At 41.4% G+C, this 23,552-nt stretch overlaps 1 protein-coding gene across 1 annotated transcript in view; it reads left to right on the top strand.

Moving 5' to 3' along the window:
• The window catches only part of chd6 (chromodomain helicase DNA binding protein 6), an 82,104-nt gene that overhangs the window by 31,364 nt on the left and 27,188 nt on the right, over nt 1-23,552 (top strand). The window contains exons 4-25 of the mRNA XM_086150176.1: nt 2,391-2,526; nt 4,938-5,091; nt 5,335-5,484; nt 6,101-6,166; nt 6,245-6,306; nt 7,084-7,201; nt 7,818-7,904; nt 7,998-8,135; nt 9,233-9,354; nt 10,097-10,340; nt 13,588-13,764; nt 15,235-15,378; nt 16,505-16,603; nt 17,090-17,246; nt 17,442-17,652; nt 17,950-18,145; nt 19,817-19,981; nt 20,532-20,711; nt 21,825-21,935; nt 22,287-22,489; nt 23,094-23,174; nt 23,257-23,375. Coding sequence (XP_086006302.1) covers nt 2,391-2,526; nt 4,938-5,091; nt 5,335-5,484; nt 6,101-6,166; nt 6,245-6,306; nt 7,084-7,201; nt 7,818-7,904; nt 7,998-8,135; nt 9,233-9,354; nt 10,097-10,340; nt 13,588-13,764; nt 15,235-15,378; nt 16,505-16,603; nt 17,090-17,246; nt 17,442-17,652; nt 17,950-18,145; nt 19,817-19,981; nt 20,532-20,711; nt 21,825-21,935; nt 22,287-22,489; nt 23,094-23,174; nt 23,257-23,375 — 3,120 coding nt within the window. The remainder of the gene's footprint in view (nt 1-2,390; nt 2,527-4,937; nt 5,092-5,334; nt 5,485-6,100; nt 6,167-6,244; nt 6,307-7,083; nt 7,202-7,817; nt 7,905-7,997; nt 8,136-9,232; nt 9,355-10,096; nt 10,341-13,587; nt 13,765-15,234; nt 15,379-16,504; nt 16,604-17,089; nt 17,247-17,441; nt 17,653-17,949; nt 18,146-19,816; nt 19,982-20,531; nt 20,712-21,824; nt 21,936-22,286; nt 22,490-23,093; nt 23,175-23,256; nt 23,376-23,552) is intronic.

Below are 23,552 nucleotides of genomic sequence, written 5' to 3'. Positions count from 1 at the left end.
AAGATAACATGTTGATTTCTGGGGGACTTTTTTTTTTTTTTTTTTTAGCTATTTTCGATTATTTCTATTGGTAAGTTTGTATGTTTGTATTACTGCTTGGATGCAGCTTCAGGGGGCCACAAGCCAGTGTCTCTAAGGATAAATGCAGAGGGTTGCGGCACGAAGGGCATCTGGCGTAAAACTTACCTACAGATTACCTGTGGACATTGGGCACCTGTAGGTCAAAGAAGTGGAAAAAGAAGGTGTGTGCGGAAGCAGAGAGAGAAGAAGAGTATATTATTCAAAGTCGGGACTTTGAATATTGGTACGATGTCAGGAAAAGGTCGCGAGTTGGTTAACACGATGCGAAGAAGGAAGGTGGATATACTGTGTGTCCAGGAGACCCAGTGCTTACGTAGTAAGGCTAGAGGCTTAGAAGCAGATTTTAAGTTGTACTATCATGGTACTGACAGGAAGAGAAATGGGGAAGGGGTTATCTTAAAGGAGGAGTTTTTTTTTTTTAAATGTTCTGGTGATGAAAAGAATGTCAGATAGACATATGAGTCTGAAACTGGAAATTGAAGGTGTGATACTCAATGTTGTCAGTGGCTTTGCCCTACAGCATCAGATAGTGGTTTGTAGGATGACTCTGAAGTCAAGGGAGATCAAAAGGACAATAGCAGAGCACTGGACAAAGTGGTGGAAGCTGAAAAGGGAGGAGTGTTGTTTGGTTTTCAGGGAGGAGTTGAGAATGGCTCTGGGTGGTCAGGGAGTGCTTCCAGATGAATGGAGAACTACAGCTAATGTGATCATGGAGACAGGTAGGAGAGTACTTAGTGTGTCGTCTGGAATGAAAGAAGATAAAGAGAGTTGGTGGTGGAATGAGGAAGTGCAGCAGTATATACACAGAGACAGTAATTGCAAAGACGAAATGGGACACTGAGGGAACTGAAGAGAACAGACAGGAGTACAGGGAGATATGGTGTAAGGTAAAGCTAGATAGCAAAGGCAAAACAGAGGATGTACAATGACTTGTATGCTCGGTTGGACAGTAAGGAGGGAGAGAAAGATTTACACAGGTATACAGAGAGATAGAACTGGAAACTATAGGTTGTATCTAACTATAACTATATATTACTACAAGTTGATTAGCCATACAGTGAAGTGATGGGAAAGAGTAGTGGAAACTAGACTGAGAGCAGAAGTCAGCAATTGTGAAGAGCAGTATGGCTCCATGCCTAGAAAGAGGACTATAGATGCAGTATTTGCTTAGAGAATTACAGAGAAGGTCAGAGAGTCCTGCATTGCGCTTTTGTAGACCTTGAAAAAGCATACAACAGGATGCCAAGAGAGGAACTCTGGTATTGTATGGGGAAGTCTGTCGTGGCAAAGAATATATTAGACTGGTGCAGGGCTTGTATGCTAGCTGTGAGACAGTGGTGAGGTGTGCTATAGGTGTAACAGAGAAGTACAAGGTGGAGTTGGGGCTTCATTGGGGATCAGCCCTGAGTCCCTTCTTGTTTGCAGTGGTGATGGAAAGGCTGACAATGAGGTTAGACAGGAATCTCCATGGACCATGATGTTTGCAGATGACATTGTGATCTGTGGTGAGAACAGGGAACAGGTTGAGGAATATCTTGAGAAGTGGAGGTATGCTCCAAAGAGAATATATATGTATGAATGAGAGGAACCCAAGGTTGCAGAGAGTAGAGATCAAGAAGTTGGAGGATTTCAAGTACTTAGCATCAAAAGAGGTAAAGAAACAGGTTCAAGCACGTTGGAATGGGTGGAGAAAAGTATCAGGGGTACTATGTGATAGGAGACTATGGCCTAGAAAAAGTTACAATTACAAAAAGATAGAAGACGGAGCCAGAGGTCAGAGAGATGAAGATGCTAACATTCTCTTTGGGAGTGACCAGGATGGCTAAGATCAGGAACGTGTCTGTCAAAGGAACAGAACATCTAAGATATTTTGGGAAGGTCAGAGAAGCCAGACTCAGATGGTTTTGTCATATACAGAGTAGGGATAGTGAATATACTGGCTGACGGATGCTAGAATTGGAGCTACCGGGCAGGAGGTCTCAAGGAAGACCAAAGAGAAGATTTACGGACGTAGTGAGCAAGGACATGAAGGTGGTTTGAGAGAGGAGGATACAGAGAATAGGTTAGATGGAGAAGGTTGATTCGATGTGACGACCCATGAAGAGAAAAGCCGAAGGAAGAAGAAGAAGAAGAAGAATCAATTCTGAGTATAATCATTCTTCTGAAAATCATCTTTTGGAAACGGGTTTTTAGGACACTGGACACAGACATAATAAGATGAGGCGTGTGTTGTGATCAGATGAAGAGTTCTATTGATTATTAAATGATCCTGCTGTGACTGATGGGTGCCCCCCCATCACCCTTTCTAGTGGCACTTCCTCCTGGACTGCACAGCAAGCCCCATGGGCAGGCCCAGATCCTGCAGGCCCATGGCAAGAACCACAGCCAGGCCAACGTCAAGACCCCAGTCGCTTCGGCGCCGAAACAGAGGGGCCGCAAACCCAGGTGAGTCATGTGACTTCCTGCCAGGGAAGCTGCTCTTGAGGATGGAGGGCAGGACATTTTAAGTTTGGGACAGGTTTCAATGAAAGTCAGGAATGAGGCTGTAGGAAAAGCCCTTGAAGTGGACATTGATGGAGGAGAGGGAGAAAGCAGGGAGGAGAACGAGGGGGAGGAGTGGTCTACCTGTCTCCCCCCCCACAAATTACACACCTCTTCTGCGGGAAATGCTTTCTGTCAAGGTCACACAGTTTATTTTCGGCCTCAAGTCCCAGCCTGAAAAACATAGCCCCCCCCCATATCCCAGTCAGTCATCGAACACCTCAAACTCAGTCGGACAGCACAGACTCCCTTAATTTACTTCTTGAGAAATAATGATGAGCATTAAATGAATGTAGGTGTAATTTTCATGCTCTGTTGAATGAGATGAGTGTGTGGGTCGTGAAGCTCAAGTACGTGTCGCAACTTCATTTTTACAACAGTCCTCTCATTTTTACAACTGTGTTCACTGGTCTGCACCGAAAGGGCAAAACTCAAATGTTTCTGCATTCATTAGCTAACAGATCATCCTGCAGTCAGGGTTGTGGGGTTGCTGGAGCCTAGCTGTCATTGGGCGAGAGGCGGCGTACAGTTTGGGCACGTTTTTGAACATTTTCCGAAATTTGGCCAGAAACGAAGAAACATTTCAGCACTAATGCAACTTTGTAAATTATTAGAGAAATTCTAAAATAATGAATTAACCGAAGCTGACTTTTTTTTTTTGTCATAAATGTCTAAAAATACCCTCAAAAGATTTAAATAGAAAATTGGATTGAAATTATAAAAACACTCCATAGCACGTGCAAAATATTACATATTTGATTGTACTTTTAATGATACAAATGACTTTTTTTTTCCCAGTCTGAGGACTAAGGTCTTCTAGTTACTCGGGAGGAGAGCATAAACAACCTTGCCGTCAAATGGGATGAAATGTTGTGTCCTGTCAGATGAATGTCTCTGGCTCCAGACACGATGTGTGGCCCCCAGGGGAGGGGATGGATCTGTTCTCTTTAAATAAAGCAGGGAAATGATGCCTTGCTAATGGAGGGGTGTCATTTTATCATAATCGCGGTTTCTCATGCTGCAGCCCCCCCTGGTAAATGGGTCCCTGTCCCCTCGTTACATCTTTATCTATTGGCATACTTTCCCTCGCTGATCGTCGCGAAGACACTCGCTGAACAATGAGAGGCTCTGCATCATCCTCACGAATAAAATGGGAGAGACATGGCGCTGACAAGCAGCCGCCTCCTCCTCTTGCGGGGGAGGAGAGAATCCCGCTGCCTTCAGTGCAAGCAGGACATGGCGATTCATTCAAACACTACTGTCTTGGCTAATACCTATTTAAGAAGTCAAATACTGAAATACTTAATCAATAAACACTACTTTTTATAGAAGTAGGGGCTCAGGGGTTATTCGGATTTTAAATGTAGGAGAAAAAAAAAGTGATTATTATAAATTTTAATCTTTGTAACAAAGCAAAGTTTATGATACAGGTTTTTAATTTGACTTCTTAATTCTTTTTTTCATGATTCTTAGATCAGTTGTTTTTTGGGGGTGTATGTCCTTGTTTTGGTTACACCCAGAATTTTTTTCATTATTTTAAAAACTTTCAAATTGTCTGCTGAGGGGGAAACTGACAGGCAATGAGCTATAACAGAAAAGAAAAAAACAGCTTGAAAAATTATTAAATGCCTGATTGAAGATCATAATAAATAATGATTTGAATGTCCAGATGGTACTGGAAAATGGTCCTGGAAAAAAGACTGATAACTGGTATTTCGATCCTCACATGACTTTAAATGTATAAGATTCTTGTTCAGGAGCTGATCCGACTGGACAAGTTTATCCGGCTGATCCGGGGTCGGCCGAACCTTCCTCGGCCCGTCATTTACCCATGATTCATCAGGGCTAGCAGTTTTTATTTTATAGGCTTGATTGATGGCGATCAGGCAGTGTGTCCTCGCTCCGCAATGATTTGTCAGCATGTCTCCTCACGCCTAGGTTATCAGTTAGTGTGTCTCCGTGATCCTTTTTATCGGTCACTGTGTCTCCTTCCAAAGTGATCAGTCAGTGTGTCTCTGCAATCCTAGGTGATCAGTCAGTGTGTCTCCTCTCTCCTAGGTGATCAGTCAGTGTATCTCCTTCCTTGGTGATCAGGGTGATCAGTCAGTGTTTCTCCTTGATCCTTTTTATCAGTCAGTGTGTCTCCTTTCTTGGTGATCAGTCAGTGTGTCTTTCTCTTGTTGATGATCAGTCAGTACGTCCAGTACGAGGAAGTTATATCCACTCCTGCAGATAAAATCACATCACATCCTCTCAGGCCTTCACGAGTTATGTTCCTCTACCAATTAATTAAAAGCCCCCCTCCCCCCCGACAGAGACCCCGGTGCCACGCCGGTGGAGAAGAAGAAGAAGGCAAAGAGGAGAAACCAGGAGGTGTCTGTCCTGGAGGGGGTGGAGAGTGACGACACTACCTCAATGTCAGCCCTCAACATGGGAGGTGACGACAGCCAGGACCTGCTGGATCACACGGTGAGGGGACACAGACCCTTATTCCCGCCTCCACGGAACCGGCATGGACTCGCAAGGGACCATTTTAACCATTTTCAAACTTCCATTAATTGTACTTTAAGGCCTCCTTAGAGTTTTAGTCATACCAAATATCTTGCTATATTTATGAAATCAATCAAGAGTCATAAACTGTCAATATGAATCTGTTGGACATCTGATGTGAGTTCGAGTTTGACAATGTAAAATGTTCCGTCCTGCACTCAGAAGCGTCGTTCAGGTCGTCAGGTCAAGCGAAGAAAGTACAACGAAGACTTGGACTTCAAGGTTGTGGACGATGACGGGGAAACTATCGCCGTTTTGGGAACGGGTCGCATCGCGGCGCTGAATGCAACGGCATTGGCTTGGCAGGCCGAGGTTAGATTTCCGTCCTTCAAAGATTTGCCTTTGACTTTTGCATTTATAAATGAGTTTCATTCTATTTTTTACTTTTATCATTTATTAACACCTACCCCGAAACCCTTTAACAACCAACATCGGTCCAATCCATGTTTGATATTTGCATTTTATTTGTTGGGATTTCTTTCTTGAGAGAGAGGGGCCACGAAATATGTCTTGCTTTGAAGCTTTAATGTTTTTCTTTCGTCATCAACTTATGGTTCCTGTAAAGTAGAATTTTTGAGTAAAAAAAAAAATTCAGTTTCCCATTTATTTATGATTAATTCAGAATACAGATTTGTTTTTCTCTTTATCACTTACTTCAAAAAAAGAGAAAAAAAGGTTGAAGGAAGCAAAGCTCTTAAGACTCATTGTCCATCAGAGTAGTGAGATATGTTCATTTTGGGTTTTTAGTTTGGACATTTATTCTGTTTTTTTCGTGACTCTGCTTGGTACGGACTCTCCACCTGTGATCTGAGTAGAAAACATGCCCGTGTAACATATTTCAACATTAAAATAGACATCATAGCTTGTTAATTACAAGGTAATACTTGCTGACTGTGCCAACCCAAACTTGTGGTCTTGTCTGTGACAGGAGCCCCCAGAGGACGAGGCCAACATCATCGAGAAGATCCTCTCCGTCAGACTGATCAAAAAAGAGGTGAAAAGATGAGAAATGATTTAAAATGATTCATGTTGGGTTCATGTCTGTTTGACAGTCAACCGATTCTCCCCTCAGATGCCATCGTCAGAGGACCAGGCAGTAGAAACAGAGGAGTTTTATGTGAAATACAGAAATTTGTAAGTCTCCTTTTTAATTTGGTTCAACAGTAGTATATATCCTGCTGTCACATGTTGCAGTCATAAATGGAAATGTATCTTTATTTTTTCAAATTATTTTTTTACTATGGCAGAATGGGCAGGATGAGAGGGTTTCCCTGTCCTCGGGTTTTTAGACCTGCTTATGGATTAAATCATTGAATTATTTTTCTTGTTATTTCATAAGGGTATTTCATCTTGGCCCTGTTCTTATAAATGTTATAATTATAAACTATTTTATAATTGTTCTGGTTATAGTTATTTTTCCATAAAAATGTTTCCATAAAACTGTGAATTTTTTTTTTGTAGATCTTTAAAACCATAAATATGTTGTTTGAAGTGTTTTCAATAGATAATGTTATTATTTCTTTTTAAACAAATAACTTTCTGCAATAACTTTTTTGCAATAGTTTTGTTGAGAACTTGACCGCCCTCATTTAAAATATTAACAGGATTTGCATGAAAATTAATATCAACAACCCCCTTTCAGAGTATGAAAACAAATCACCTTAAAATTTGGCATTGATTCTAAAGTTCAGTGGGCTGCATATAAAAAAAAACAACAAAAAAAAAAACCTAAACAATGACATTGTTTTTTTTTTTTTTTTTTACACTTTTCTACCAACACATATCCCAATGCACTGCAGACAGCAAAGTAGGAATTTCACTGTACAGGGTACCTATACACTGTACATGTCACAATAAACGCTTTGAATCTTGACTCTGTGTGTGTGTGTGTGTGTGTGTGTGTGTGTCCAGTTCCTACCTTCACTGTAAGTGGGCCACGTTGGAGGAGCTGGAGAAAGACCCTCGAATCCACCAAAAGATAAAACGGTTCCGGACCAAGCGGGCCCAGATGAAGCACCTCTTCTCCGAGGTACCGATTTTTGATTTGCCACTAATCTCACTGCTCAGCGAATAAGAGATTAATCTCCCATTAAGAACTGCCTTAGCCAATCGGCTACAGACATCAGTTGTGCAAAATTTTCTTCTTACATAGTAATTTGATAGATTTTGTTTAATAAGTTTTATTTAATAAGAGATATTTTGGGAATAAGCCCCTGGAACGGAATATATAATACATTTCCTCCATTTCACCAATTAATTGAGAAAAAACAATAAAAGAAGTTAATTATATATTTTTTTTGTGTTAACACATGATGCTCTAATACTTCATAATACTGCAAGATGCATCACGCCTTCAGTGTACTGCTACTGTTTGTTTTTATAATTTGTTTCTGTAATCCCCAATAAGTTAGTGTTGTTTTTTTCTAAATATGTTTCTATTATCACAATCACCGTTATTTATTGTCCCTTTTATTAATTAATTCTTTCATTTTAAGTGCTTTTCAACTGTGCCCCAACAGTGTTTTTCTGCAAAGACTTAATGGAACAACTCACTTTTCACAGATCATACTTCTTTTTTTTTAATCAAATTAATTCCAAGGGAGAAAAAAAAAGTTCTCTTTTCCTCCTCTTCCTCATTCTTCCAGCCCGACGAGGATCTGTTTAACCCCGACTATGTTGAGGTGGACCGAGTGCTGGAGGTGGCTGTTACCACGGATACAGAGACAGGGGAGGTGGGTGACATCCACACAAACATGCTCTATGCGTGTACTCATGTATGCGTATGTGCATGCACAGACACTCTATGGTCATGTGTGTTTTTGCAGGAAGTAACCCACTACCTTGTGAAGTGGTGCAGCCTCTCATATGAGGAGGCGACGTGGGAGCTGCAGGAGGATCTTGACCCTGAGAAAATCAAGGAGTTTGAGGAGATCCAGAAGCTTCCGCCTGACCTCAGACATATGGTAAGTGTAAAAAAATGGATATGAAACAAAACATAATATGAAAGCAAAAGTTGAAGTAAACAAATAAGAGGAAGTGCAGTTTCAAGCTGCAGTCATCAGGGAATGAAAGACAGACAAGTATATTAAGAAACATTATGAATTTTTCCAAAAAATTCTGTTAAGAAAAATATTCTAAAAAATTAGGATTTTAATTGTGTCTGTGACATGTTTTCTCCAAGATGTAACATAAATATGAAATCTGAATCAGCAAGGACCGACCTAAAAATGTAATAATAAGAATAAAATACAATAACATAAAACAAAAAGAAATTACTTTGAAAATTAAAAGCAAATCACTTTAAAATGAATGAGAAATCGTCAACATTAGTCAAAAAAATTTCTGTCAAATTGGAAACAATTGACAATGTGTCTGGATGAAATTGCAAACTTTATCTCCCGTTTTTGCCCTTTGTCTGTGCAAGACTGCTTCTGTGGTGCCTGAAAACATAATAATATGGAAATGGGCTCTAGAGTGGAATGACATGAAAATGTCTCCGTATAGACAAGGAAAATGCAACACTTTGAAGGTGTCAGTTGATTGCTATGTTCTGGTTGGGTCGACCATAACAGAAATGGAGCAGAGACCGGAAGTGTCTCCCTCTATGCCCTTGGTTTAGTTTGCCATGAAATCTCACTGCTAACTATGGGGCTGTAATGCATGCTACATTATTTCAGGCATTTCCTGTTGTCTGGTGTGCATGGAGATCCTTTTCAAAACGTTGCCTTCTGCATGTTTCACTATTTCAAATGGGCGACTGAAAATGAAACAGGACGTTGTCATAAAAACTGGACTGAAATTCATTGATGCAATTCATCTTGTTTTGGTCGTGGACTTTGACAGCTTTTATTCCAGCTGATTCATAACACCATCCTCCAAAACAAGGTAGTGGTGCAAACACATACCTGGGGATTGAGAGGGACAGGAAGTCAGATGCAAAAATAGCACAGCAGCCAGGGGATTTTCAAAACGAAACACTTGAAAACAACAAATAATAACAGTTCACAACAAATCTCTGTGTGTGATTGTGCATGCGAATCATTATATGTGCTTGTTCCAGGACCGTCCTTCTCCAGAGAAATGGCAGAAGCTGGAAAAGTCCAGAGATTACCGAAACGGGAACCAGCTGAGAGAATACCAGTTAGAGGGAATGAACTGGTTGCTGTTCAACTGGTACAACAGGTGAGTTTGAGGCTTCCCCGGCATCCTGGAAAAGTCTGTAAAACACCAAAGCAACCAGTTACGGGAAACATAGTACTTTGAAAATTGTCTTATCTTTCTAGCAGATTCAGCAAAACAGATAACTACTTTCATTTTATATAAATCTGGTTAAATGATGTAATTTGTCATTTAAACCTCGACCTTTTCATGTCTAACCATTCCCAATTAGACTAAAGACAGCCCTCGGTTAATGATGTCCTAGACCAGCGGCTTTTTGTGTTCCTATGCCATCTTATATAAATTTACTGAGAAAGCCTTGCTCCATCATTCAGACGTACATTATTTGCAACGTTAAAAACAAAATTCCATGGTAACTAGTTGGGAAGATGAGGAAATGGATTGTCACGTGATGCTGTATGAGGAAGAGGGCTTTGCTTATATTCGCTGATTGCACGCAATATTGGATTGTGCTGCATTGGCTTTCTTTTGTTCGTGTTGTTTTTTGGGAACTTTTTGCCCTGTCGAGGACCCTTTATTTATAAGTATTTTAGTGAGCTGATTTTATTCAAAGCATGCTCTACATTGTCTAAAAAGAATAGCACTTTCAGAATCTAGGATTAAAATCTCACATCTAACATCATCTCATAATAAAAACACTATTTCAGGAACTACAAGGAAGACCGGTAAGTAACTGCAGACTCAAACCAACGTGAATAAATGATCTTAATTCAGCTGGACGTCCTCCCTTCTCTTGTCCTCCCAGGAAAAACTGTATCCTTGCCGATGAGATGGGGTTGGGCAAGACCATCCAGTCCATCACCTTCTTGTACGAGATCTTCAGTATGGGGATCCGCGGCCCCTTTCTCATCATCGCACCCCTGTCCACCATCACCAACTGGGAGCGGGAGTTCCGCACCTGGACGCGCATGAACGTCATTGTGTATCACGGCTCCCAGATCAGCCGGCAGATGATCCTACAGTACGAGATGTTCCACAGAGACGCTCAGGTATGTGCCTTTAAATATGACCTAACGCAGCAAGGGGTCCTTCCAAGTACCACCCCTTCTTGGCTCATCCTTTCTTACTTAATGTCTCCTTTCGCCTTGAAAATAATTTCTGCACATCCAGTGCATGCTTTTCACAATTTACTTTTTTGAAAATTAACACTGAATATAATGCATGCTTGCTCTTTTTTCGTTTTGGAGTTGCCCTCTGTGAGATACGCCAGGCAGGTTTGGGCATTTTGATTGCACTCCGTCTAAACGCCTGCACTTTGGGGCTCAACCCGGTGGGCGAGAGGGTAGCCTCCCTCTGCCTTCAGGTGGGGGGACGGGCTCTGACTGTTTGTGGCTATGCAGCCAACAACAGTTCAGTTTACCTCCCTTCTTGGAGTCCCCTGAGTGGCTGCTAGAGACCGCTCCTACAGGGGACTCCCTCTTTATACTGAGAGACTTCATCGCTCATGTGGACAACAACAGTGCAACTTAGATGGGCGTAATTGGGAGGAACGCCCCCCCTGATTTGAACCCGAGCTGTGTTTTGTTATTCGACCTCTGTGCTCGTCACAGATTGTCCATAACAAACACCATGTTCAGGCATAAAGGTGTCCTTATGTGCACTTGGCACCTACACACCTGTGGCCACAGCTCTTTGATCTACCTGTGATTGTATTGTCGTACTTGGCGGCCGCATGTCCTGGACACTCGGGTGAAGATAGGGGCGGAACTGTCAACTGATCACCACCTGGAAACGTGTGGAATGCCCACTTCGGGTTGGGGAAGAGGTCCTGCCTCAAGTGGAGGAGTTCAAGTATCTCCGGGGTCTTGTTCACGAGTGAGAGACAGATGGAGCGGGAGATCGACAGGTGGATCAGTGCAGTGTCTGCAGCAATGCGGACTCTGTACCGGTCTGCCATGGGGACGAGAGAGCTGAGCCAAAAGGCTCAAAGAAGCTCTCAATTTACCGGTAGATCTACGTTCCCACCCTCACCTATGGTCACGAGCTGTGGGTAGTGATCGAAAGAATGACATCGCGGATACAAGCGGCCCAAAAGAGTTTACTCCTCAGGGTGGCCGGGCTCTCCCTTAGAGATAGGGTGAGAAGTTTATCTGGAGGGAGCTCGGAGTAGAGCTGCTGCTCCCCCACATAGAGAGTCAGATGAGACGGCTTGAGCACCTGGTTAGGATGTGGTATCCAGGGGACATCCTAACCAGGTTTCAAATATTTTCAGAGGACGATCAAAGTCTTACTCTCATCTTCAGCAAGTTGGACAATATCTGTCGCTCCTTAAAAACTTCAGTCCACCTTCACTGATCATTACCCGCTCAACTGGAAAGGACAGAAACTTTTATGCTGTTATTTAAAACCCGTTATTTTTTTTTCCCTCCTTTTTCTTTCCACCATGATAGAATGAGACAGTTGCACGCCCTCTTTCAGTTGTATTCAGAGTCAGGCCAAATGGCTCTTTCATGCAGGTTTCCAAGGTGACGGAATCTTTTCCACATTTAATGGTTTTATTTTTACATGGAGGATTTTGTGCTTTTAGTCAAAGCTGCAATTATACGGCAGCCCAGGTGGACACATTTTGCGCTCAGGTCAATAGTAATGATCATAGTAAAAATAATAATACATTTTATTTACAAGTGCTTGTCTCAAAACTAAAGGGCACCTTACTATAGTGAACAGTAGAAAAAAAAATATAATTAAAAACACGTGTAGATAAAACCGCAATGGATAAAATCAACATAAAATAGAAAAATGCCAGACTGTGCAAAGGTGCAGACGGCACCTTTGAACAGGTGACTTGAAGATTTGAACAGAGTTAGAATTACGGATATCAGGTGGCAATGAGTTCCCGAGTTTGGGAGCAGAGCTCTGCTCCCTGTCGTGCTGAGGCGGGCAGAGGGGACAGTGAGGTGGATAGAACAGCAGGAACTAAGGAAGTGGGCTGGAGTGGTGATGTGGAGGAGGTCAGAGGTCCGAAAACTATGAGGGGTTTGTCTGTGGATGGACTTGCTGGAGTAAAGAAGGGGTTTAAATGCAGTTCTTTGCCTGACCAGGAGCCAGTGGAGTTGCAGCAAGATAAGGCCAATTGGTAGGGATGAGGACGTTCAGGTTATGATCAGAGTGATGGGCTTGTTTGAGCTTGTGGAAGGACTCCCGGGGGAGACCAAAAAGGATGGAGTAGCAGTAATCGATGCGGGAGGTGACCAGACTGTGGAGATGGATGGAGGCAATGTGGACATGTTAATGTTGTATTAATGGTAGTTAATGGAAGTAAGCAGACCAAGTGATGTTCTTGATATGAGACTGGAATGACAGAGCTACCAAAGGTGACACATAGACTCTTAATGTGAAGAGAGCGCAAGACTAAGAAGCTGTCAGGCACGAAGGAGAAACTTTCAACCTTGGATAGTGATGATTTTGCACCAGCAAGGAGGAGTTCAGTTTTTCCATTCTTTAGTTTTAGGAAGTCAGAGGTGAAGCAGGATTTGATTTCAGATAAGTAGGAAGGGGGGTAAGAGGGCAGGAGTGTGGAGTTTGTTTTGCAAGAAAGGTGGAGCTGCAGTGCAAGGGGATATTGAATTTTCAGGAAAATATTGTCAAGGGGGAGGAGGTAGATGATGAAAAGATGGGGCCCCAGGATAGAGCCCCGGGGCACACCTGTAGTAATAGCGAAGAGGTCATATTTGAATGATTTAAGTTGGATGAATTGAGTGCGGCCTGTGAATTAACAATAAAAGCTGTCAAAGGCGGTGTGGGTGATGCCGATGGATTAGAGTTTGTTTAGGAGGATTGAGTGTGAGTTGGGGTGGCAATCTGTTTAATTCAAGCACCAGTTTCTTGTCATTTGGAGTTTCCAATGTCTCAGTTAGAGCCTACTGGAGGGTCAAAAGACCCCGTGGGAGTTGGTGAGAGATGGTGTTGAGGCTCCACGGTGGCCAGACAACATTTAACTCCAAGAAAAACAAAATCCTTCAAGATAATCACAAAAAAATGCGAAGGACTTCACTCTATAATTAAAGAGTATCATTTAAAGAAAATTAAGCAATCCACCAATGATAATTTAATACAATTTAAAAAGAAGTCTAAATATTGCCAATCGTAGCAAGATGATTCACAAAAAATTATAAAAGTTACCTTAATTACAGACAGTTTTTCTTCTTTAAATATGCGAATTGTCCTGCGGGGTCTGATCCTGTAAACATTTGGGTAATTCACCCGAGTCTGACCGTGACATTTGTCTGTTGTCAGGGAAACTCCATCCCAGGGGTACTGAAGTTCCACGGCCTGATCACCACCTTCGAGATGATCATGGCTGACTGTCCGGAGCTCAGGAAGCTGCATTGGCGCTGCGTGGTGATTGATGAAGCCCACCGGCTAAAGAACAGGAACTGCAAGCTGCTGGAGGGGCTCAAACTCATGAACCTGGTCAGTCTCCTGCCTCCATAAACAAACTACAGTCCTGCTAAGATCATTCTGTTTTGCTGTAGAAGAACATGAACTTTGGCCAAAAAACCTCACTGAATTTGAGATGAAAATCTGAGATTTTATTTGCATCACATTGTATTTCCATTTTTTTATCATCACCTGCTCTTCTTTAGCTCTTCTCCTTCTTTTCCTTTCAGCTTTGCCCTTCAGGGTTTGCCACTGTGAATCAAACTTCTCCATCCAGCCCTAATCACTTCCTCCTCTCTCACACCAACTAACTTTATATATTCACTCACTACATCCATAAATCTTCTCTTTTTGGTCTTCTCCTAGACCTCCTGCCTGGCAGCTCCAATTCCAGCATCTGTCTACCAATATATTCACTATCCCTCCTCTGTACATGACTTAACCATCTCCATCTGGCTTCTCTGACTTTCCCTCCAAAATATCTAACATGTGCCGTTCCTCTGATGGACTCCTCTGATTCCTCGTCACATGCAAAGAGAACCTCAACATCTTCATCTCTGCAACCTCCAGTTCTGCCTCCAGTCTTTTCATCATTGTCCCTGTTTCTAGACCATACAGCATGACTGATCTCCCCACTATCTTGCACACCTTTCCTTTCATTCTGGCTGATAGTCTCCAATAACATAATACCCATGACACAGGGGTATTATGCGAGGGGTACTATGACACAAATCCTCTAACTTCTTGATCTCCCCTCCCTGTTGCCTCATGGTAGTACAACACAGGCTAGAAGCTTAGCAGCAGGTTTTATCTGCCTTTCCACCTGGTCTCCTGGACATACAGTATATCCTCCTTTCTTCTCCGCATCACGACAACCAACTTTCTACCTTTTCCTGTCATCGTCCCGACATTCAAAGTCCCTACTCTCAGTCCCCGACTCCTGCCTTGCCTCTCCTCTCTCTGCTTCTGAACACATTATCCTCCTTTCCTTCTTTGACCCACAGTAGCCCAATTTTCACTGGTACCCTGTCAGTTATCTGCACCAAGGGCGATCGTTGTTAACCTGGGCCTCAACCAATCTGGTATGAGATTCGTAGGTTTGATTCGCATGTTTGGTTTTGGCACAAGTTTTATGCCGGATGCCCTTCCTGACGCATCCCTCTGTATTTATTCAGGCTTGGGACCAGCTTGTGCCCTTTTGAGGCAGCATTGAAGACGCAAAATTATCGAAAATAAACAGAAAAAAGTCCCCCCCCCCCAAAATCAACATCTTTAATTTTTTTTCCCCAACAATTGACCTATAATAGTCGATGCATCAACATCTGACCTGTTGATATCCAAAGTATTCATATGTGAACTAAAAACTATCAGTGACCTCGATCTGTAGCAGTGAGGAGAGTTTTTACAGGAGGAGATCACAGGGACGCTGCAGAGACATCGGATGTAGCCATGCATCTGTGTGTGTTTTGTGATCTTAACAACCTGTGTGTGTGTGTGTGACAGGAACACAAGGTTCTGCTGACGGGCACGCCTCTGCAGAACTCTGTGGAGGAGCTCTTCAGTTTGCTCAACTTCCTAGAGCCCCTGCAGTTTCCGTCAGAGAGCAGCTTCCTGGAGGAGTTTGGGGACCTGAAGACGGACGAGCAGGTGAGAGCAGAAGAAAAACATGCGCAGGAGGACTTGTGGGTGTTTCTGTTTGTCCTGCTTCGCTTTTCTGTAAAGAAATTGAAAACTATCCAAACGAAGGTAAAAAAAAATTGACAAAACTTAAAGACAAGATGTCCTCTGACAATCTTTCAGGGATTTATAGAAAACCTTCAGAAATATATGAATATATTTCGGAAATTACTTGAAAATGTTTGTACCGGTATCTAGTAACCTTCCAGAAATTAAAAAAAAAAAAAAATCAATCAATAAGGAGGTTAAAATTTTGAAGGAGATGAAATATCTGAAATAGTATGTTCGGTGTTGGATCAATCCAGCTGTGGGACATCTATCTCTCACCTCACCGCGAAAACAGTCTCTGATCAGAATATTTTAATTAAGTCTGCATTTCTTGGTTCAGAGTATATCCCTGTACAACAAATTATTCAACAAATGAAACTGTAAAGCGCACGTTTTAAAGTATATTTTTCATAGCTTACAACACATCAGCTTTTTATGACACGATGGAAATACCAATTAATAATCAGTAAATATTCAGAGAAACTATTATTTGAAGGTGTTCTCTTGTGTTGTGTTCACCTCAGACTGACCTCTTCAATATTTAATCAAAAAGAATATAGTAAATGCTGTAAAGAACAGTTTTATTGTTTTTTATTCCTATTAAAGTGGTTTATGCGAAGATGTAAGATAAACAAGAGTTGATGTTATAAAACCGGCATTTATTTGAATTTTTTTTTAAGCAAAATTTTGTGTCAGTCTCAATTTTAGTTTATGATCACCTAAAATTAACAGTTCCATAGCCAAACAAGACTCAGCAGAGATGGATTACGAACTATAATTATATAAAATCTCTGTATTACCACTAATTCAAGTACAGAAATGGTTGGAAATGATCAGTGATGTTCATATAAGGATTATAGAAGCCAGACGGTTCCTATAGTGATAATTCATTTATCTATTCCATCGACACACCAGTTCACGAAATATGGAGAATCTTAATTGTGAAATTAAACAATAAAAGCAATGTGTTTGCTGTTAATCAATTTTCATTAATCCAGAGGGGCTGAAGGATGTGTGTGTAAACATGTATTTGATGTTCCGCAAACAGGTGAAGAAACTGCAGGCCATCCTAAAGCCCATGATGCTGAGGAGGCTGAAGGACGATGTGGAGAAGAACCTGGCGCCTAAGGAGGAGACCATCATTGAGGTGAGGTTTGTCTGATGGAGATGGGCGTCGGAGTCCGTCATCATTCCTCAGTTTTATGAACCTATAAATATGTTTAAAACTGGCAACGAGTCACCTGAAAATCTCTCATTTGAAAAAAAAAATAAATGTGAAAACCACCCAAAAATCTTAAAGAGAATATTTCAAAGTCAGTAATTAATGATCTAAAATCAAGACATTTTCTTTAAAATGCTTTACATTGTGCCTTTTTTTTTCTAAAGGCCAGTAAATTGACCAGAACTCACTCAAAATTGACAGAAATATACAATTTTTTTTTTTTCTTGCAAATATTACTGAATAATCTCACCTGACTAGAATTGTCTTGAAATCAAATTTACTTCAAAAATCACAGTGGTATTATTACAATACAATACAATTTTAAACAGATAAACAATCACAACATGTAAAACATAGAAAAGAGTAATTTCAAAGCTATGAAACTTGTTCGGTGGTTTCGCATCTGTGCAGGTTGAGCTTACCAACATCCAGAAGAAATATTACCGGGCCATTTTGGAGAAGAACTTCTCCTTCCTGTCCAAAGGAGCCAACCAACACAACATGCCCAACCTCATCAACACCATGATGGAGCTTCGCAAGTGTTGCAACCACCCCTACTTGATCACAGGTGATCAATACCCCTCAGTATATATATTAGTTTCCCACACTGTTATTTCTGCTATGAAGTAAAAAATGGGGATGGCTCTCAACCAGGAGAGCAGTACCTTATTTCACCTGACATCAGTATCAATATTTTAAACCTGTATTGATCCAATCAGGATGTAATTGCAATTAAATTTGATCCATTTCATGTCCTGCGCAGGCGCCGAGGAGAAGATTCTGGAAAGCTTTAGAAAGTGTCACAGTCCGGACGCCCTGGACTTCCAGCTGCAGGCGATGATCCAGGCGGCTGGCAAGCTGGTGCTGATCGACAAACTGCTGCCCAAACTGCTGGCAGGGGGGCACAAGGTGCTGGTTTTCTCCCAGATGGTCCGCTGTCTGGACATCCTGGAGGACTACCTCATCCAGAGGCGGTGAGTAAACAAATAGAATGTCCGTGCACGCATCTGCAGGCATTTTGATGCTTTGTATGCGTCTGTAGTTGCATATATGTGAGTGCTTATGCATTTGCTTGTGTGTTTGTGCATGCTTACTAAGTCAGGGCGTGTGTGCGCGTGTACATTTGTCTGTGATTGTGTGCGTGCTTGTATGCTTTGTTTGTTTGACTGCTTCACGCGGACCTTGCGTCTGTTGATGCCTTTATTTCAACAGTAAGGCAACAGAAAGGTGGAGACCCCAGTCTGTATTCAGTCCTTTTTACTTCCTTGCAGCTACACGTACGAGCGCATCGATGGCCGTGTGCGCGGGAACCTGCGGCAGGCTGCCATCGACAGGTTCTGCAAGCCGGACTCGGATCGCTTCGTATTCCTTCTCTGCACAAGAGCCGGCGGGCTGGGAATCAACCTTACAGCCGCCGACACCTGTATAATCTTTGACTCGGACTGGAATCCCCAGAACGACCTGCAGGCGAGTCAGCTGACCTTCCCATGCTGCCTTGCGTGGGTTCACAGTTAAACAGGATGTTATATGAAAAATAACCAGCAAAAAACACAGCAATTGCTTTCAAATTTGAAAAATATCAATATAAGTGAATTGTAAATAAGAAAGACCGAATCTGGAAAGGTATGTGAACAATTTAAATAATCTGAAAATCTATCAAAATTATTTGATAATAAACAAGAAGGTTTTTTCAAAGTTATCACCATATTTCTGAAATCTGAAACTGCCCCATCTTCCTTTTCCTCCTCTTCATCGGGACTTTGGCTGTACTGAGCCTTGCCTAACCATCTAAAGGTCATTTAATGAGATATAAGTGCTGTATTTTCCGCACGATAAGGCGCACCTAAAAGCCTTTAATTTTCTCAAACTGACAGTGCGCCTTAAATATGGATCAATATTGGTTAATCATGGCTACCGTAGTCAGGGGACATTGCCGAAGTAGCAGCGGTAAAAACGGTAGAGGGGAATTCCAGTCCCATACACGTGTGTGTGTGTGTGTGTGTGTGTGTGTGTGTGTGTGTGTGTGTGTGTGTGTGTGTAGACACCAAAATGGCATCTTTCAAGAGACAAGCTTACAACGCAGAGTTCAAACTCAAGGCGATTAATCATGCAGTAGAAAACGAGAATAGAGTAGCAGCGAGAGAATTCAACATTAATTAATCAATGCTACGGAAGTAGAGGAAGCAACAAGATGACCTGCTTCAAGAAGACTAAACAGGGTTTCCGAGGAGTTTCCAAAGCGAGATGGCCACAGTAGGAGGACAAACCCAAACAGTGGGTTGTTGAACAGAGAGCAGCAAGTCACTATTCAAATGAAGGCAACAGTGCGAGCTAACCACATGAACTTCAATGAGTTTAGAGGCAGTCCTTCTTGGTGCTTTCATTTATGAAAAGCTTTGAACTGTGACAAATGGTGTTTGAAAAACATTGTTTTCAATGAAGGAGGCACAAATACCAGTAAGAGCTATCGGTAACGTACAGTACCTTATTGTGAATGCACTAACTTGTTTTGGGAATGCAGTTGTCAGAACGTTGGTTTGTATTCTATGAATGAAGTTTGACTGACTGACTTATCTGACTGTTTTGCTGACATTCTCTTTAGTGCAGCTTTATCTAGTGGATGCATAACGCAACCCCAGTCACTAGAGTAATTTTTATTCCACGCGCCTTATAATGCAGTGCACCCTATATATGAAAACAGTTTTAAAACATGCCATTCATTAAAGGTGCGCCTTATAATCTGATGCGCCTTATAGTGCGGAAAAAACGCTAATAAGTCTTAAGCTTTGAATGTAATAAATTACTATGAATTGTATAATATGAATAACAATGACATAAAATAGGACCTTAAAATGTTTGAAATTCGAGAAAAATTGAGAATTTTCCTGAAATACTTGAGACCAAAAGATACAGAGAGAAATTCCCAGTAAAAATATTTAGATATTTGCTCCTTACTCTGCTGGGGAAACCTACATGCATCTGGTTTTCCCTCAAAGCAGCCCTTAATTTTTTGTTACTACTGTATATTAGTAAACCGCTTTCCGGGTATTGTCATATTAACGGTTTGTGTTCCTCAGCCCACGTGTGGACAGGATGGCGTTTGTTACCTCTGTCTGCCTACCTACTTCCTGTCTCCAGGCTCAGGCTCGCTGCCACCGAATCGGACAGAGCAAAGCGGTCAAAGTTTACCGTCTGATTACCAGGAACTCGTACGAGAGGGAGATGTTCGACAAGGCCAGTCTGAAGCTTGGGTTGGACAAAGCTGTCCTTCAGGACATCAACCGCAAGGGAAGCCTTAATGGGGTGAGACTTATTACACATTTTTACTACAAGCCTCAGATTTGTCTCAATATTATAGGCTGGGCAAAGTTTTTTGTATATGCCAAAAAGATATTAAATACACCTGGTTCTATGTTGGTATGCAATGCATACTACTATGTATCTGATGCAAGCAAACCATATACTGTCAAAAGAAAAGTGAATTACCATGAACTATTTTCAGTGTAGATTTAAAGTGACAATAATACACCTGTAAATCGAGGAAAAACACCATCGAAAAATTGCATGAAAATAATTGGTAAATTACTTAAAAAAAGTGGTTAAACCCGTTAATCTTTTAACCATAGATGAGTTTGAAATGCTGTCCAGGCAAACTAACCTTTTGCAAATCTCTTTCAAATGTACTTCTGAGGACAAAAAAAGAAAAAACCTTGTGTTTTTTTCAAAAAGACCTCTTTATCTTTAAATGTGTCATTCCTGCTTGATGGCATTGATCATGATCTTAATGATGTTATCAATCTTTATTTTCCTGTGAAAAAACTCAGTTGCGGTGCGGTGTCTCGCCTCCCTGCAGGTGCAGCAGCTCTCTAAGCTGGAGGTGGAGGACCTCCTGAAGAAGGGAGCGTACGGCGCTCTGATGGATGAGGAAGATGAGGGCTCCAAGTTCTGTGAGGAAGACATAGACCAGATCCTGCAGAGACGCACTCAGACCATCACCATCCAATCGGAGGGGAAGGGCTCCACCTTTGCCAAGGTGCCAGGCTTCTGGGAAAGAAATTTCATTTTGCACAAGTTATAGAGTTTATAATTTGTGGTTCACAATGTTGAAGTTGCTTAAAGCTATGAAAACATGTGTTTCGGGATCAAATCTTAAAATTGCATTGAGGCTCATTGAGGCAATTAAAGACAAAAGAAAGAAATTGAGAAATTAAATAAATAAATAAAAAAAAAACAATTCATTCATTTAACATGGGATACAATATGTAACATTTTCAAGGCTTTTTCTGTATGATGCAAACGCTATGAATTCTCTAAGTTTTTGTGACCTTTAATAGAATTCCCACTGCTGCAAACAAAACAAAAACACCATAATTTCCTGGTGTAGATTATGACTAATGCCCTGGATAATGCCTCCCGAATATAAGCATATATAAAGATTTTTTTTAATTTATATATTTTCAATTAGAAGTGACATTAAAAACTGACACTTATGAGATCAAAATCTTTAAAATTAATGAAAATGCGCTCTTTATGAACGGGTTTGAAGTCTGAAAAGTAAAAAGACTTTAAGGGGAATGTGAAAGAGGTCCAACTTTGGGTGACATTCAGTTTCAAGGTGCAGTCGTTTCCAGTCTCCTACCTCAAAACATTAATAAAGATCAATAATACGGTTACACACATCTCTTTCTTCAAAGATGATGATGGGGGGTGCTACTATTATTTGAAATAATGATCATTATCAATAAACAGAAAATACCCGTAAATTTGTACAAATAACCATAAAGCAAGTTATATAATATTGTCTTTAGGTAATTCCAGTGTACAGGGGTGGGGTGTGGGTCTTTTCAGTTGCAAGATCATGTGAACCAGAATTTAAGGTATTAGTTATTTCATATTTGTTTATTTTTGAATCCCATTGATGTTTGGTCAAAGAAACAATGACTTAAAGGTTGAACACAATATAAGTGTTTTGATAGTTCTGTTTCAGCGTTTTCTTTTTCTTTTCAGCTTTTTAATGAAGCTGTATTTTAAACCCAGGAGGACCAAACACATTTTAGTCTCCAATTTTGAACTTTTAGAACACAGCAGGTTCCGAGCTGAGCCCCCATCTTGTATCAACCAGGCTGTTTTTTTTCTGCATCCTCAGGCCAGTTTTATCTCCTCGGGCAACAGGACAGACATTTCTCTGGACGACCCCAACTTCTGGCAGAAATGGGCCAAGATCGCGGAGGTCGAGATCGATTCCAAGTCAGAGAAGGTGGGAATTCTGCCCTCAGAGGGAGTTGGGACGGGGTTAAGGCTGAGGATTGAGGATGAACAAAATAAATAACTAAATAAGTAAAAACATTGGGAATGTATCACCTAAACCAAATCAACAGGACAATAGTAATAACAATAAGAGTTCAAAATGGATAAGAAATTATATTTTTCCTGAAAGTTCCAGTCCATTAATAACTGCCTTAACTCTGTGCTTGTATAGTTTCATATATGTTTGGAGCAGAAGTTTAAAAATTCAAATGGCGTATTGTAGTCCCTCTTTCCCTCATGAATATTTGAATGGAATGAAAATTAACATATTGCCATAAGTCTTCAATTTCTACTCGTCCAGGAGTCCCTTGTGATCGACACCCCACGCGTGAGGAAGCAGACTCGCCACTACAACTCATTCGAGGATGACGAGCTGATGGAGTTCTCCGAGCTGGACAGCGACTCCGAGGAGCGGCCGTGTCGCACCCGCCGCTTGGGAGAGAGGAGCCGCCGCTACCTGAGAGCTGAGTGTTTCCGCGTGGAGAAGAACCTCCTCGTCTTCGGGTAGGACTGCCATGGTGGCCAGACAGTTCCGAATCAATAAAGCAAGAGCGGTTTTAAAGGAGCTGGCGTCTTCTTGGGCTTGGACAACAATTACCCTTCAGAATTTACAGTGATGATTACGAATCCTGCCAAAATACAACATTAATATCTGACTAATATAAATAGAATTATGTGCCATTATTTCACTGAGCACCAATTGTGTTTGACCCAAACCCTTATTTATTTGAAGCCTTTATGTCACTGTCAAACACTAATCTAAATTTAACAATTGAGACATTGGTTTTCATCATCTTTGGTACACTTAACCATGTGTCGTTATCCTTACGTAAGTATAACACACGTATTAAATCCACACCTAAATTGCAGAATCTCGTGTTTAAAATTCCCATTTTAAAATACACTGAGTTAACATAGAAGAATGCCAACAAGCACACATTTCAAATCACATAAAATATGCAAGGTATTAACCCCAGTGTGTATAACCCCTGTAATCTCAGATATCAATCCTTGTCTTCTTCCTGTCTTAACAAATATTAAACCTCGTCTACTTCCTGTGTGTGTGTCTGGATATTAAACCCCGTCTACTTTCTGTTTGTATGTTCAGCTGGGGCAGGTGGAAGGACATCCTGAATCACGGCAGGTTTAAATGGCACCTGGCGGAGAGGGACATGGAGGTGATCTGCAGGTACGTCACCCAGGGAGTCTCAACTGTCTTTTCATCCCAGCACAAATGCATCTATTAGCTCAGTGTTGCCGTCGCGTTGCAGGGCTCTTCTGGTTTACTGCCTGAGACACTACAAAGGGGACGACAAGATCAAGAGCTTCATCTGGGATCTGATCGCCCCCACTAAAGAGGGACAGGACCAGGCACTGCTCAATCACTCAGGTCTGACTTTCACCTCTCACCAATTATGCTGGACGTTAAGTTGAAGTGGTCCCAGACGGCAGCAGCCATCTTTATTTTGGTGCATGTTTCCTTTATTTGTCCACAGCTCTGTTTGTTGCGATAAAAGTCAAGTCGAAAATGAAAAAACCCTGTATGAAGAAGTAGCCTAAAAATGAT

This window comes from Fistularia commersonii, chromosome 7 (genome assembly GCF_037954325.1).
Source record: "Fistularia commersonii isolate RoL2024-O1a breed Wild chromosome 7, RoL_Fcom_v1.0, whole genome shotgun sequence".
NCBI lineage: Eukaryota > Metazoa > Chordata > Actinopteri > Syngnathiformes > Fistulariidae > Fistularia > Fistularia commersonii.
This window is presented reverse-complemented; position numbering and strand designations above follow the sequence as displayed.